The sequence below is a fragment of the Pseudorasbora parva genome, chromosome 4 (genome assembly GCF_024679245.1).
Source record: "Pseudorasbora parva isolate DD20220531a chromosome 4, ASM2467924v1, whole genome shotgun sequence".
NCBI classification, from domain to species: domain Eukaryota; kingdom Metazoa; phylum Chordata; class Actinopteri; order Cypriniformes; family Gobionidae; genus Pseudorasbora; species Pseudorasbora parva.
The window spans coordinates 45,790,165-45,805,577 of record NC_090175.1 but is presented as its reverse complement, the minus strand read 5'-3'; the positions used below and the strand labels follow the sequence as shown (position 1 = coordinate 45,805,577).

At 36.2% G+C, this 15,413-nt stretch overlaps 1 protein-coding gene across 1 annotated transcript in view; it reads left to right on the top strand.

The window, feature by feature from the left end:
• The window catches only part of ank2a (ankyrin 2a, neuronal), a 65,055-nt gene that overhangs the window by 6,622 nt on the left and 43,020 nt on the right, over nt 1–15,413 (top strand). The window contains exons 4-16 of the mRNA XM_067441964.1: nt 2,486–2,584; nt 4,567–4,665; nt 4,800–4,898; nt 6,135–6,320; nt 8,096–8,119; nt 9,052–9,150; nt 9,614–9,712; nt 10,522–10,620; nt 10,920–11,117; nt 12,900–12,998; nt 13,384–13,482; nt 13,885–13,983; nt 14,074–14,271. Of these exons, the coding sequence (XP_067298065.1) occupies nt 2,486–2,584; nt 4,567–4,665; nt 4,800–4,898; nt 6,135–6,320; nt 8,096–8,119; nt 9,052–9,150; nt 9,614–9,712; nt 10,522–10,620; nt 10,920–11,117; nt 12,900–12,998; nt 13,384–13,482; nt 13,885–13,983; nt 14,074–14,271 (1,497 nt within the window). The remainder of the gene's footprint in view (nt 1–2,485; nt 2,585–4,566; nt 4,666–4,799; nt 4,899–6,134; nt 6,321–8,095; nt 8,120–9,051; nt 9,151–9,613; nt 9,713–10,521; nt 10,621–10,919; nt 11,118–12,899; nt 12,999–13,383; nt 13,483–13,884; nt 13,984–14,073; nt 14,272–15,413) is intronic.

Below are 15,413 nucleotides of genomic sequence, written 5' to 3'. Positions count from 1 at the left end.
TTGGCACAGACATAAACTACAAAACTGTCAATCAATCATCTTCACGGAATTGGTTTTAGCAGGGTGTGCCATATAAATATGATGCAAATGTTGTACTTAGTGTTTAAGTCAATATACTTGCAAACATACAACAAGGAACCATGAACAACCCAGAAAAGAAAGAGAAAGGACCTTAACGTTACACTAACGTTGGTTTAAGCAGACTGTAGAATAAATGTAGATTGCATGTTTCACTAAGTTTGACTGTCGCAGTGTATCCAAATTTATAAGCATATCTGCTGATTTATGATATAAAGCAAACAATTGTTTGTTAAATGGTTTGCTTGAAAAGTGTAATTATGCTGTCTTTGTCTATTTTTGGATTTAATGCAAGGTGTGAAATTTATATGGAAGCTTAAATAAAAAAGGTAATTGCTACTTTTTATCTCCCTATCGAGACTTTTTTTTTCTTGCAATTGTGAGTTTACATCAGAAAGCTGGAGGAATTTCTAGATAAAAAGTCAGAATTTTGAGATATAAAGTCACAATTGCGAGTTTATATCTTGCAATTCTGACTTTATATATCACAATTTTGACTTTATAAAACATAATTGCTACTTTTTATTAATCTTTTTTTCCTCAAAACTGGACTTTATAACTCACAAGTTATATGAGTTTATATCTCTTGTAATACTTTTTAACTCAATGCGAGTTAAATGCCGCAATTCTGAGAAAAAATGTCAGAATTGCATGTAATTGCAACTTTATAACACGCAATTGCGAGTTTAGATCTTGCAATTCTCATCAAAAAATTTAGCGAAATATAAACCCACAGTTGCGTGTTATAAAGTCAGAAATGCGTGTTATAAAGTCAGAATTTCAAAATATAAACAGGCAATTGGTCATAATTGTGAGCGATAAATATGTAATTACTAGATGTAAACTCACAATTGTTATATAAAAAGTCGCAATTATCTTTTAAAATGTTTTATTCCATAACAAACTTCCATATTAACCAATGCAATGCCATTAAAAATGTATAATATAAATTGTGGCTCTTACTTCAAAATATGTTATAGAATTTAAAATAGCCAAAAAGTATCAATGGAAGAGATAGTGACAGGTCTAATTAATCTAATATAATACATCTCATTTTATTCCAATTTTCAATTAAAAAGGACTGAAACGACATCAGAGACAAATATAGGGTTTATGTGACCCCTTTATTATGTAATGGGCTGATTTTTTTATAATGTATAATATTTATCCATTATGATGTCATCTGGAGTCGCCAGTAATGAGCATGTCAGCACAACAATGGACAGGCATTCCATGTTGTTTTCTCTAAAATCCACTCTTCTAATCCTCGCTGAGTGATATTGCAATATAATCTGCCCATGTTTTATCTGTTTTTTTTTCTTCTTTCCACTCTTTCACTGGAATCCCTCTCCCCGGATGCAAAAACTCCTCCAGCTTTCATTATCCAAATAAATGAGATTAGAGTCTAGTTAATTCTCTCTGCTCTTACTGATGTGTCTGAATGTTAGCCACACTGTGTTACACAAGAGCTGTCATGATTTACCCATCAAACACGGAATGAGGTGCATTAGTAAATTAAGACAGGTGGTGATGTTTGAATAAGGGGAGTGCTTATTTACAGCTCGAGAAAAAGAGATTAAACACTGAAATTCCACGTTTAACACATAAGCTTGATTTATTAATAACATAAGTACTTTGACATGATATAATGAATATTACATATTTCACAGTGGCTAAAATTCACAAAAGAATCTTTTTCTGATCATTGCACTGAAATAGAAAAAAAAAAAAAAAAAACTGTTTCCAAATTTAGCCACAGTATAATCAAACCGGGGTCTGGGGGAAAAACCAGATGAAATTAAATGAAATTACGAATTTAAATTAAATTAAATTATGAAATTAAATGAAGAAATTATTAAATAATGAAACTAACATGAAATGAAGAAATTATGAAATAATGAAATTAAATTATAAAATTAAATAAATTAAATTATTAACTTGAATTATGAAATTAAATGATAAAATAATGAAATGAAATAAAAATTAAATCATGAAATTAAATCATGAAATCTTAAAATAATTAAATTAAATAACACACAAAACAAAAAATACAAAACAAAACATAAAACAACATTAAACACCAAAACAAACAACAACAACAACAACAAATATATATATATATATATATATATATATATATATATATATATATATATATATATATATATATATATATATATATATATATATATATATATATATATATATATATATCACAACATAAAACACAAAAAAACAAATAATTTTACATTTTTTTAAAATATTAATACCATAATATTAATATTCTTAATTTTATATATTTACTAATCATGTGATCTATTAGTGTAGACTAAGTATAAATATCTATCATTTGCTATCTATCAAATATCTATCAAAAAATATTAATCGTGTCTCCCTCTGCACTTAGAACGGACTCAATGCGCTCCATCTCGCAGCCAAAGAGGGTCATGGGGGGCTGGTGGAGGAACTTCTGGAGAGGGGTGCGATCGTCGACTCTTCAACCAAGGTTAAGCACGCATAAACACTCACAAATGGAGAGAGGGGTATGTGATTCCCAAATGGAGAGTAAATCTGATGGAATGCCAGTCATCCAGCACTGTGATATGATGAGTACAGTTGGACTCTGTTGACTCCTGTCATCTGACACAGGGCTAAACACACCCACACAAGCCAGGCACTATAAACAAATGACCAGCAATCACACAGACAGCAGAGCTCTGTACTTCAAGGACAAAAGCTTTGGACACTTTGTGTTGTGCAGAAATATGATTGTTTTAGTGGTTTGCACACCATTTGTTTTATTATGGACTAGATTGGTAAAAGTCCTTTTTGCCTGATAAGATTTCTGCAATTTCAGGCAAGCAGTGAGGGAATCAGGTCAAATGTCTCCTACAGTACCCATTGGAAAACAGCTTCATGCTTAAACTTCTCTGAATTGTGTTAAAATTGTACAATAAAGATAAAATGTTTGCTTTTGGGTTAAGAAAAATATGTTATATGAACATATTTCCTTGACCTCCACACAGAAAAATAGGTTGTCAAAATTGTACCTTTAGCTTGTCGCTGGGGCAGTACCCTTAAAAGGACATCTTTGTACCTGTTTTACTCCTAAAAGGTGCATATTAGTAACTTTGAGTACAAATGCGTACCTTAAGGTACTACTATGAACCTTTTTGTGGTAAACATGGTACAACGTTGTTCTTTTAAGGGTACAGCCCCAGCGACAAGCTGTTGTACCCCTAAAGGTACAATTTTGACACCCTATTTCTAGCAGCTGCATTTCGGATTAATTGTAGATTTTTTATTGAGTCTGCAGGACAACCACCTAGTAATGCATTACAGTAATCTAGTATAGAGGTCATTAATGCATGAGCTAACTTTTCTGCATCAGAAACCGATAGCATGTTCCGTAGCTTAACAATGTTTGGAAGAAGGCTGTTTTTGTCACATATGAAATATGATTTTCGAAAGACAAGTTGCTGTCTAATACAACACCCAGGTATTTAACTGTACAGGATGAAGGGACAGTACATCCTTCTAAATTGTAAATTGTATTCTAAGGCTGTGTTCACACTTAACAAGTTTTTTGACGAGAAAAAGCAGTGGAGGACGCCTTTTGTTTCTATAACAACAGCTGCAACAAGAGTGCTGTGTGGTGCAGAGATACAAAATGTTGAAAAAGGGAAAGTTGGCTCTTGCGTTTAGCTTTTGAAGTTAACAGGGAGGAGGATGTCTGTGCGCAATGACGTCTGTGGGTGTACGACAATATACAGGGAAGAAAACAGTATGGTGCTTACAATAAATTAGTCCAGGAGCTCCAGACTCATTATTATCATTATTATTTCATATATTATTATTATATATCATTGTGCACATATCATATATCTCTTTGTGCTCCGACACTAGCACAATTAGTCGATCTACTGGCACATTGTCTTTTTTTCTTGTTGTTATGGAAATTAGTCAGGTCTTACTACTTGCTACTCATTGGTCAGCTGTCAAAAAGGCGCTTGACAAAGGGCTTTTTTATGAATAGTAATTATATGTCATTATATAGTAATGGTTTTTCTGAACTTTTCAAGAAAAAATTAATCCTGTCATGATGCAAAATATAAATGAGTATTATCAGGATGTGGAACTATTTCCATGTTTTTTTTATAACATTACCAAGTGGCAGCATATACTGTATATTGAAAACAGCAGTGGGCCTAACACAGATCCTTGTGGCACTCCATATTTTTATTTGAAAATGTCCTAATATCTAATGCAGTTTTGCTTCTGAAACAAAGTATGTTGTTTTGGATATCTTGTGGATATATTGTTGAAATATATTTACTGTAAAGCAAGCCCACAAGATTGATGAAGATTTTTTTCCAGCTTTTTTCCATGTCGTCCCTTTGTGATTCACACAAATTATTATTCAAAGTAGTAAACATATTCATACATAAACAAGTGCACAATTGATATGTATCCCCCTTTTCTCTTTAGAAAGGGAACACTGCATTACACATTGCTTGTCTAGCTGGGCAGAAAGAAGTTGCGAAGTTGTTGGTGAAAAGAGGAGCAGATGTAAACTCCCAATCACAGGTGAGAAAAGCATAAATTATGTAAATACTAATAATAATATACAATGAAATAATAATTTGTTTAACTGAATAATTTTGTATTATTTAATAAATTGTTATAATATTAAGCTTTATAGTACATATATGTTACTACAGAATGGCTTCACTCCACTTTATATGGCTGCTCAAGAAAATCACCTGGATGTTGTGCGATATCTTCTGGAGAATGGTGGAAACCAGAGCACGGCCACAGAGGTTTGGGATTGCGATTGTTATGTGTGTGTTGTGTGTGTGTGTGTTTCCATTCTTTTCAACAGGCTCATACAAGTATCTGTGTCTCTTAAAGAGAACCTATAATGCTTTTTTACATTTTCAACTTTCATTAGTGTGGTAATGTGACTGTTTAAAAAGGTCTACAAAGTCATAAAGCACTCCAAAGTGGGTTATTCTCTTTATCAGTAAGCACTGTTTTTGAACTCATTATAGTTTTGAGTTATCCCTCATTTAAAGCTACACTGTGTAACTTTTTTTGTTTATTCTTAGCTAAAAACACTTAGTTCTTTCAAAAATATGTGCTCATTAATGTATATGTACACGGGTGAGGGGTTCGAATGCTGGTTGCCATGTTGCCCCTCCATCTTGAAAGTACATTAGCCAAAGAGGGACATACCCATAAATTCAAGCCTCACCTTTCACGTTTTAACTCTCGATGGCACCATGTCGAATGTGAATAGGGGGATTGCCATGTTAATCTTGGACTAAATCGGCCACCGTAGGAATTAAAACGAAATCAGAATTGAGAGGAACAGAAACTAATATTCACTGGATGGTCATATACCTTTTCACCGCTAGATGGGGGAAAATATCACACAGTGTAGCTTTAAACAATTCCCTCCTAAGGTAAGGTAACATATAAAAACGTTTAGCTAACCAATCAGAGCACATTGTGCTTCTCATAAGAAGGGGCTTCATAGAAACTGGAACTAAACAGAGCATTACTGACAGATTTTTAAGAGAGGTATTGCAACAATATCAAATATGTGAAAAGTAATGTTTAAAAATCCTAAAAATTCTAGTAGACCCCAAAAAACTAAATCAATACTTTGTAAAAAGGCATAATTGGTCATATTAAAAGGGGAGAGTGTTTACACATTTCCAGAGACTGATTTTGATTACTTACTTCTTTGACTAAGTAGAAGATTTTTTTTTTTTTCGAACATGCAAGGTGTAAAGACAAAAATAAGATGGAAGTAAAATCTCAGTCTTGAATGATTTAAAAACATATTCATCCCTGCTATAAAAAAAAAACTGCTTATAACATCAGATGGTTTATGGTTTCTTTTGCTGGTACAACTGGTCCAGGTGGTTGCCTACCAGGCCATGCACTTGGTTTCAACCTGCAGATTGGTCAAGCTGATTATGGTTTTTGTATCTGAACAAAGAGTTGGCTCTGTTTGTTAATCTCTTTCTATGTGATCTCTACATTTCTAGGATGGTTTCACTCCTCTGGCCATTGCTCTGCAGCAGGGACACAATCAGGTGGTCTCTCTGCTCCTGGAACACGATACGAAAGGGAAAGTCCGCCTGCCTGCACTCCACATCGCTGCCCGCAAGGATGACACCAAGTCTGCTGCTTTGCTGCTCCAGAATGACCATAATGCCGATGTCCAGTCCAAGGTAAGAGAGTAAAGAAATGGGGATTTCATGTTCATATTTTTTTAAGATGGTACTACAGTAATGATGTGTTTTTTTACATGTACATAGGGTGAATTCAGGTTGATTGGGACGCCCTGTCATTTCAATAGCAAAAAGTGTCCCAATCAACCTGAATTCACTCCTATTTTTCATACCAGGGTTTTGTGGATGTTCATCATGATAATACCTTTTTTAGGTGTTAGAGGTCTTTCAATCCAAAAGGATTTTTCAATCCCGCTCTGCAAAATTTTGTACTGCTCCCTCCAAAAGGATGTTATATTTTATCCCGCTCCCACCCGAAACTTTCACGTTTTGTCCCATTCCCGCCCGCAAAAGCTATAGGAAGAGGACTATGTGGATTTTCAGTCTCGTTCTGTGTATATATATCTTTTTCCAACTTCCACACACACACACACACACACACTACCCTTATGATCTCCAGCTTGCTGTTATTATTAGATATTTACAATTCAAAACTTGTCCCTTGCCACAATCTGTTGTGTCGGGTCGGGATTGTAGACCTCTAAATGCAGGGCCGTAACCACCACAAGCCCCCAATAATTAGAAATGTGAATTGCACTGCTGTCCTGCACTCCGTTAACAATTTTACAGCAGTCTGTATGTTAGGATGACAAACAGTTTTAAAAGTAAAATTTTTATCTAACGGTGCTCATCAATGTCAAAATGATTGAGATGGCCAATCAAATCAAAGTAGGCGGGGTTTACGTTCTCTTTTGGTTCGTGCACAGTCTTCACACAGACAAGCCTGTCAATCTATCACTTAATGCCATTACAGGGATGCCTACTCTTTCTGGTGAAATCACAAAACAAAATGCACACAAACGTGTTTATATGCAATCATTTAACATCTTTGTTTTTAATGAATAAAAAAACGATATGATGGCAGACTTGAACCTGTAACCTTCGACATGGTTCACAAAAATTCTACCACCAGACCACTAAGAAACTAGAATTAAGAAACTAGAATTCCCAACTAGAATTAGACCTAGAATTTCATTCACTGTTCTTTTTCTATATACTTTATAAAAATAAAAAATTGGTCCCCTCCCCCCAATGTTATGAAGATATGGTTACGGCCTTGTCTACATCGTGTCATGATAGTATCCTGTGTTTATCATAGTAATGGTGTTTTTTCAAATGGTACATGCTCAGTGTCACTGTGGTGTACAAGGCTTAAACCTAGTTTCAGACTAAAATGCATTATTGAGCTGTTTTAATTGGTTGTCAGTGTTGTCAATTGTCATTGTTGTGTTCTTTAAAGGGATAGTTCACTTTAAAATGAAAATTCTGTCATCCTTTACTCACCTCAAATTGTTTCAAACCTGTATGAGTTTCTTTCTTCAGCTGAACACAAGGGAAGATTTTTTTGATGAATGTCAGTAACCAAACTGGAGCCATTGACTTCCATAGTATTTTTTTTTCTACTATGAAAGTCAATGGCTCCTGTTAACTGTTTGGTTACTGACATTCTTTAAAAAATCTTCTCTTTTGTTCAGCTGAAGAAAGAAATTCACACAGGTTTGAAACAATTTGAGGGTGAGTAAAGGATGACAGTATTTCATTTAAAGTGAACTATCCCTTTAAGCTATAGATTTTGATATTAGAAAACTTGTTTGGCTTTAGTTCCTTCACTCAGTTATAGTCATGCTTTTGGATTTGCTCCTTTTAAGTTAAATATCTAAAAAGAAAAAGGTTTAAAATGACATATTAATCAAAATGTCATGTTTTTTCCTCAGATGATGGTCAACAGGACTACAGAGGTATTAAGACTCTCAAAAGAATCCTGCATTCTTCTTGACTCTTGTAAAGCCTAATGTGCTACTTGAAATTTAATATTTCTTTTACAGTGCATGGGAAGAGTAGAGTCTTGTCCTTTTAAATGTAGTGCATGACACATTGTTGTTTTTATTTTAGTACCGTTTTCTTAAAATGTATGGGTGTTACTGACTCATCAACATGTTTTATGCTCTGTTTTGAGCTGGAAATAGGGGTTTGTTATGTTATTCAATACCAATTATGATTTTACTAACAGACTGAACAGTTGAACTCTTAATTGTGCATGTGAACTCATGCTGTCACTCTCACTGTCTGTGTAGAAGTCTCTCGGTCACATTTTGCTGCACCTTTTTGTTAATGCTGTTTTTTAAATTGCACCATGTCTGTCAGAATGGAAAGGTAAGAAAAAATGGCACCATCTAACAAACTCAGTAAGACAGACAATGCCAATTTCCTATCTATACATTCATCCTTAGCAGTATGTAGTGAGTAGCTGCTGAATAACATTTGTTTGTTCAGATACTTTCTTCATCATCTTTTTTTGTTCCTTTCATCGTCACTGAGAAACTTCTCATCTCTCTTATATGACAATGGGAATGTGCTTGTGTATTATAACTTGAACTAATTTAATCCTTCTGTTTCTTATTGCATCAAAGTTTTTACATTTCCTTCACTCTAGTGCATGGTTGGATCAATTGGTAGCAGATGAGAATCCAGACACTTCTTTTACTTTACCATTCTTTTAAGTTTTTGCACAAATGTGATGATTCATTGGAATGCTGCATGGTAGATCTTGGATGATGGATGTTTTCAAATAGTTGGAAGACTAGCACTAGCAAATTTACCTTCATTCTGTTTTCCTCTTTCCCTTGCTCTGCCCCTTCTTTTATCCCAAAACTTTTCCATTCTCTAACAGAGTGGCTTCACTCCTCTGCATATTGCTGCTCACTACGGTAATGTTAATGTGGCCACGCTGCTGCTCAACAGAGGGGCTGCTGTAGACTTCACAGCCAGGGTATGATCATATACTGCTAAAACCTGCTAAAAAAATAATTGATTTAGTCTTATATAGCATACTTCTACACCTCATTTAAATAACATATATTGTCCATGCACATTTGCCTTACTCAATGTACTAGGATTTGGGATGCACTGCTTACAATTAGGCAAATTATTACACAAGTCTTCTAAATCCATGCAATAGCTTTCTGTAAGGTATTGACTGATATTTAAGTTATTCACTGAAATCACACAATTATGATTTTTTGGGTAAACTTTCCTTCTATGGAGGAAATGTTAATATCCATGTCACAGTGAACCAAATATTGGTGCAGTCGAACTAATGAATAATCGTTTAGAATTTCAGATTTCACATAATATGAAGCAAATACAGCAGTTTTTCGGTTTAATGGTTTAGTTTTATCACCCACCCAGTATGAACACATAATCTATTCTAAATGATGTGCCATTTTGTTTAGAATGGTATAACCCCTCTCCATGTGGCCTCCAAACGAGGAAATACCAACATGATCGATCTGCTGCTAGATAGGGGGTCTCAGATTGATGCCAAAACCAGGGTGAGTATCAATGGCACCATCGAAATACTTTAAAACAAGCGCCCACTTGTACTGTTAACAGCACTTCAGAGAAACAGTTATTCAATGTACTTCAATATATGAACTGAATAGCATTTTGTGAGCAATGCATTATGATGGCTGATTTAGACTAGCCTGACAAGCCAGACCCACATCAAGATGTTTGGTCTGGAAACTCACCATAGACAGGGCTCAATCCGAGGGGCGGGATAAACGGTTGTCTTTCAAACTCCCTCTGCACGCAATTGGATATCCCTGCAACCAACCAGAGCAGCGAAGGTTAAGCAGAGCTAGTTGAAGATAGTAAACGAGAAGATTGAACTTTCGGCGTTTTCGGTCGGCAAAACTCGGATATCTTGCCTTTTTAAGAATGACTTCAGTGCCGTTTTTTGTTCTCTTCTCAGAAAAAAGCTTAACTCCAAGTCTTCCAGAGTTGCGGTCAAAGCTGATTCGAAAGACCGTGCTGTTCGCCAGCTTCTGTGTTTACTAGAAGCACGCAATAAGTCCTGCCCACCCGACAATGTGATTGGCCTGACCAGAGTTTGGTTTTTACAGCTCAGACGTGTATTGAGAGTTGCTAGATGACACTCGCAGCAGATTAGATTTGCTGCCGCTAGGGTGCGTCTAGATTTCTAGGCTAGATTTAGACTGTTTAAGGTATTTAATTTATTTAATTTATTTGTTAGCAGCAAGTGCGATTTTGCAAGTTGTTTTAATAATATGTTGTGTATGTACATTTATATGTGTGTGTTTTTATATGCGACTGTGTTTGTGTTCTCTACGTTGAACAGGACGGGCTAACACCACTGCACTGTGCAGCCAGAAGTGGACATGACACTGCAGTGGAAATACTGCTTGAAAAAGGAGCTCCCATACTGGCACGGACGAAGGTACATGGAACCAGATATTTCTAAGTGCTTCCTAAACTGCTAATGCTTATGCATAAACACACACACTCACCTGGTTTCCATGTTTTGTTTTTTAGAATAGAAAGGTCAACACAGAATCTGAAAAAAAATCATGCATTAACTGTCACGTTTGATTAATTTAATGCATCCTTGCTTGATAAAAGTAATAATTACCTTTAAAAACTTTTAAACAGAACATGAATATGGTAATCATATCATGCAATGGTATCATCGGCAGCTGATCTGTTTTCCCCCCTCTCTCTTTACTTCACCACACACAGAACGGACTGTCCCCGCTGCACATGTCGGCTCAGGGTGATCACGTCGAGTGTGTGAAACACCTGCTGCAACACAAGGCACCGGTTGATGATGTAACACTGGACTACCTGACCGCCCTTCATGTTGCCGCCCACTGTGGTCACTACAGAGTCACAAAATTACTGCTGGATAAGAAAGCAAATCCTAATGCTAGAGCATTGGTAATTATTTGTCTTTGAAAGATGGTACAATTAACTTGCTAATCAGCATTAGTGTGTTTCCATCCACTTATTTTTAATGCATTTTTTGCTTTATCACATACACATTTAAAAAAAAAAAAAAATCAATGCATGGAAAATGCCAAGATGTGCATAAATAAATATAAGTGCATAAAAAATGTATGCGCTCATAATTTTAATGTATGCGCTCATAAACTACAATGGAAACAAACAGAATAAATCCCTCGATTCGCATTAAAACTCATGTAACGCTGACTTAGCATGGATGCGATTAGATAACTGGACTAACCAGGGGACCAATTTCATTTCTCCGGATCTCATATATTAGTTTGATCAAGTCTGGAAATGGTTGGGTATGATTACCTTCCAGGATTGTATCACACAATTGCGTTCCCAAACAACAAATATCTCACACAGAACACAAGATAAAATTACAGTGTTTATCAAGAATCGTCTGCACGCAATTGGAGAATTGAACACATATTGACTGCACCCAGTCTGGTCTTGGTCACAGACTAAAAGTACTCTGGATTTTATTTCAAGACCAGTCAAGACCTAGCCGGAAGCTGTCTGGGTTTTTTCAGGCTAGTCAAGACCTCACTGAATGGCTGGTGTATCTTATTTATTTGTTAGAATCATTAATGCGTTTTCCAATAAACTTCAAATACAATGTGCTGAATCAGTAATAATGGGGAATTATACAAATAAATCACCAGAATTAGAACAAATACCCAAAATAAATAAAGATATGATTTTTCTGACATTTAATATAATTAAGCAATATAACAAGAGCAAAAGAGCTATTTTCAGAAATAAGTATGATTTCAAACATGAGATTGATTTTATACAAATGTTCAATAAACAAAAAGTAACTTAGATTTTTTAAAATAATTTAATGTAAATAGTTCCAAACAAGTTCATAGCACAAATGTTACTAAATTAATAATTTGCTTTGAACGAATTGGTTGAATAAATGATTCTTTGACTCACTCTTTAAAGGGATAGTTCACCCAAAAATGCTGTCATCATTTACTCACCCTCAAGTTGTTCCTAAATTGTATGAATTTCTTTGTTCTGTTGAACACAAAAGAAGATATTTTAGAGAATGTTAAAAACTGAAAAGTTCTGGGGCACCATTGACTTATATAGTATGTTGTTCCTACTACGGAAATTAATGGTGCTCAAAAGGTTACAAACTTTCTTCAAAATGCCTTCCTTTTTGTCTAGCAGACCAAAGAAATGTATACAGGTTTGGAGCAACTTGAAGGTGAATAATGACAGAATTTTAATTTTAGGTGAACTATCCTTTTAAGTGATTTGCCGCCACCTACTGGTGGTTTTATTTTAATATTTAAAAGTTTCCATCATATTTCTATATTCATTTAGCAAATTCAGATGCAACTTCTGCACCACCTCTGCATTGCAAAGATTAATTAGTTATAATTGAAATCATTTGAACAGCTCTTTATAGTGTCCCATTATTCTAATTGTATATTTATTGATTACATTTTCTCAGGCAGTAAATGTGGATCTTTTAGATTAATTTAAGGTCTGGACTTAAACTTAACTCTGTCTCACCCTGCCTTGGTCTTGTCTTGGATCCCAACCCCACAAAGTCTTGATCCTGATCTTGGTTTAGGATGTCTTGACTACAAAACTACCCATATTCCAATATGCGATATTCCTTATTGCACATAGGTCAAATGATCAACTTTGGATTGAAACAGCTAGTGATGTATATAAATATGTTTATGGTTCTTTTAGAATGGCTTCACTCCTCTGCATATTGCCTGCAAGAAGAACAGAGTGAAAGTCATGGAACTGCTGGTTAAATACGGCGCCTCAATCCAAGCCATCACTGAGGTGAGAGCCTTCTGTTACTGTGCCCTAGTTCGCATACTGTTTAGGCTGGATAATATCTAATTTTCCATGTAGAGTTTAACTATTTAGAGTTTAATAAATACATTTTGTAGAGTCTAATTATTATTGTAGCTCAAACAGTAGAACAATATCATGGAATTGATTCCCAGAGAACTGCAAAAATGTATACGTTGAATGCAATGTAAATCGCTTACAATACAAGAGTCTGCAAAATACTTAATGAATGCAAATAAGAGTGGATTTTATCTGCTTACATTTATTGGTGAATGGTTCCTCTTGTCAACCCGCTGACTAAACTGCTGCTTTCTCATTCATTGCTCAGTATTTTAGCTCTTATACTACAGCCCTCTCCTCTCTTTCTCCCTAGTCTGGCCTGACCCCAATCCATGTGGCAGCATTTATGGGGCACCTCAATATCGTTCTCCTGCTGCTACAGAATGGAGCCTCACCTGATGTCTGTAATATTGTGAGTACACACACATATATATTTCTAGTAGGGGTGTGCGATGTTGAACTATTGAACGATATGGAATTTTGTCGAGATGTGTTTTTGTGCTGGTACCTTGGCTAGTTTTGGCCTTGGAGCTTATTGCCAAATCTTTTTATATTCTTATTCTGTATGGTGGTTAGTTCACAGCAGTGATGCACATTTTCTTTTCCATTAAGGTGTTAACGTACAGCATTAATGTACAGCACACCATAGTGTCAGAGCCGTGTCTTCTTAGCTCATGTTTTGTATCAGCTTGCAACATTGTTAAGTTCTCAACATCATTTCCTGTCCTTTGTACTCTCCTCTAAATGAAGTCAAAAAGGCCTACATAGCATTGCATTTCCTGGGGTACTGAGTACTGACTGTGTTTGTCCTCAGCGTGGTGAGACAGCATTGCACATGGCTGCGAGGGCAGGACAGATGGAGGTGGTGCGATGTTTGCTAAGGAACGGTGCTCTGGTGGATGCCATGGCCAGAGTGAGTCAATAAAAAACACTTACAGAAGAAAAAGAAAATAGAGATATTAATGATATTAACTCACTCTTTCTATCTTATTTCTCCCTCCAGGAGGATCAGACTCCCCTTCACATTGCGTCTCGCCTGGGTCAGACAGAGATCGTGCAGTTGTTACTGCAGCACATGGCTCACCCTGATGCCTCCACCACTAATGGATACACACCTCTGCACATCTCCGCTCGTGAAGGGCAGGTGGACACGGCTGCTATTCTCCTGGAGGCCGGAGCATCTCACTCCCTCGCCACGAAGGTGGGACTGCAGGCATATCTGGGCAAACAAATACAGACCCTCATTCAAATATATTATAAAATATTATTTTAACCTTGTTATTTTGTAAATACACTACCATTCAAAATTTGTGGTCAGTACGATGTTTTAGATGTTTTTAAATTAAGTCTCTTATGCTTACCAGGGCTGCAAAAACAGTAATATTGTGAGATATTATTACATATTCAAATAACTTAAGCAGCAGCCATTATTCCAGTCTTCACATGTCACATAATCCTTCAGAAATCATTATAAAATAAAATGCTAATTTGGTGCTCAAGAAACATTTATTATTACCACACTTGAAAACGGTTGTGCTGCTTAGTATTTTTGTGCACTTTTTTCAGGATTGTTTGATGAAAAGTAAAAAGAACTTTTAGAAGAGCATTATTTCTCTTTATAATCTAATAGTGTTGGTCCCCATTTTGGTGCCAAAACAGCCCTGACCCATCCAAGGTCACACCTGAAGGTGTGCTGTGGTATCTGGCACCAAGATGTTTGCAGCAGATCCTTTAAGTCCTGTAAGTTGTGATGTGGGGCCTTCATGGATCAGACTTGTTTGTTCAGCACATCCCACAGGTGCTCAATTGGATTGACATGGGGAATTTGGAGGTCAGGTCAACACCGCAATTTCGTTGCTGTGCTCCTCAAACCATTCCTGACCCGGTTTTTGTTTATTGCCAGGGTGCATTATCTTGCTGAAAGAGGCCACAGGTATGTGTCAAAGTAACATTCGCATGGATGGCAGGACCCAAGTTTTCCCAGCAGAACATTGTCCAAAGCATCACACTGCCTCCACTGGCTTGCCTTCTTCCCATAGTGCATCTTGGTGCCATGTGTTCCCCAGAAAAGCGAGGCACACCACCCCGGCCATCCACATGATGTAAAAGAAAACGTGATTCCAATAGACTATACCACCTCCTTCCATTGCTCCGTGGTCCAGTTCTGATGCTCACGTTCCTGCTGGTGGTGCTTTCGGTGGTGGACAGGGGTCAGCATGGGCACCCTGACTGGGCTGTGGCTATGCAGCCCCATACGCAACAAACTGTGATGCACTGTGTATTCTGACACCTTTCTGTCAGAAACAGCTTTAACTTCTTGAGCAATTTGAGCTACAGTAGCTC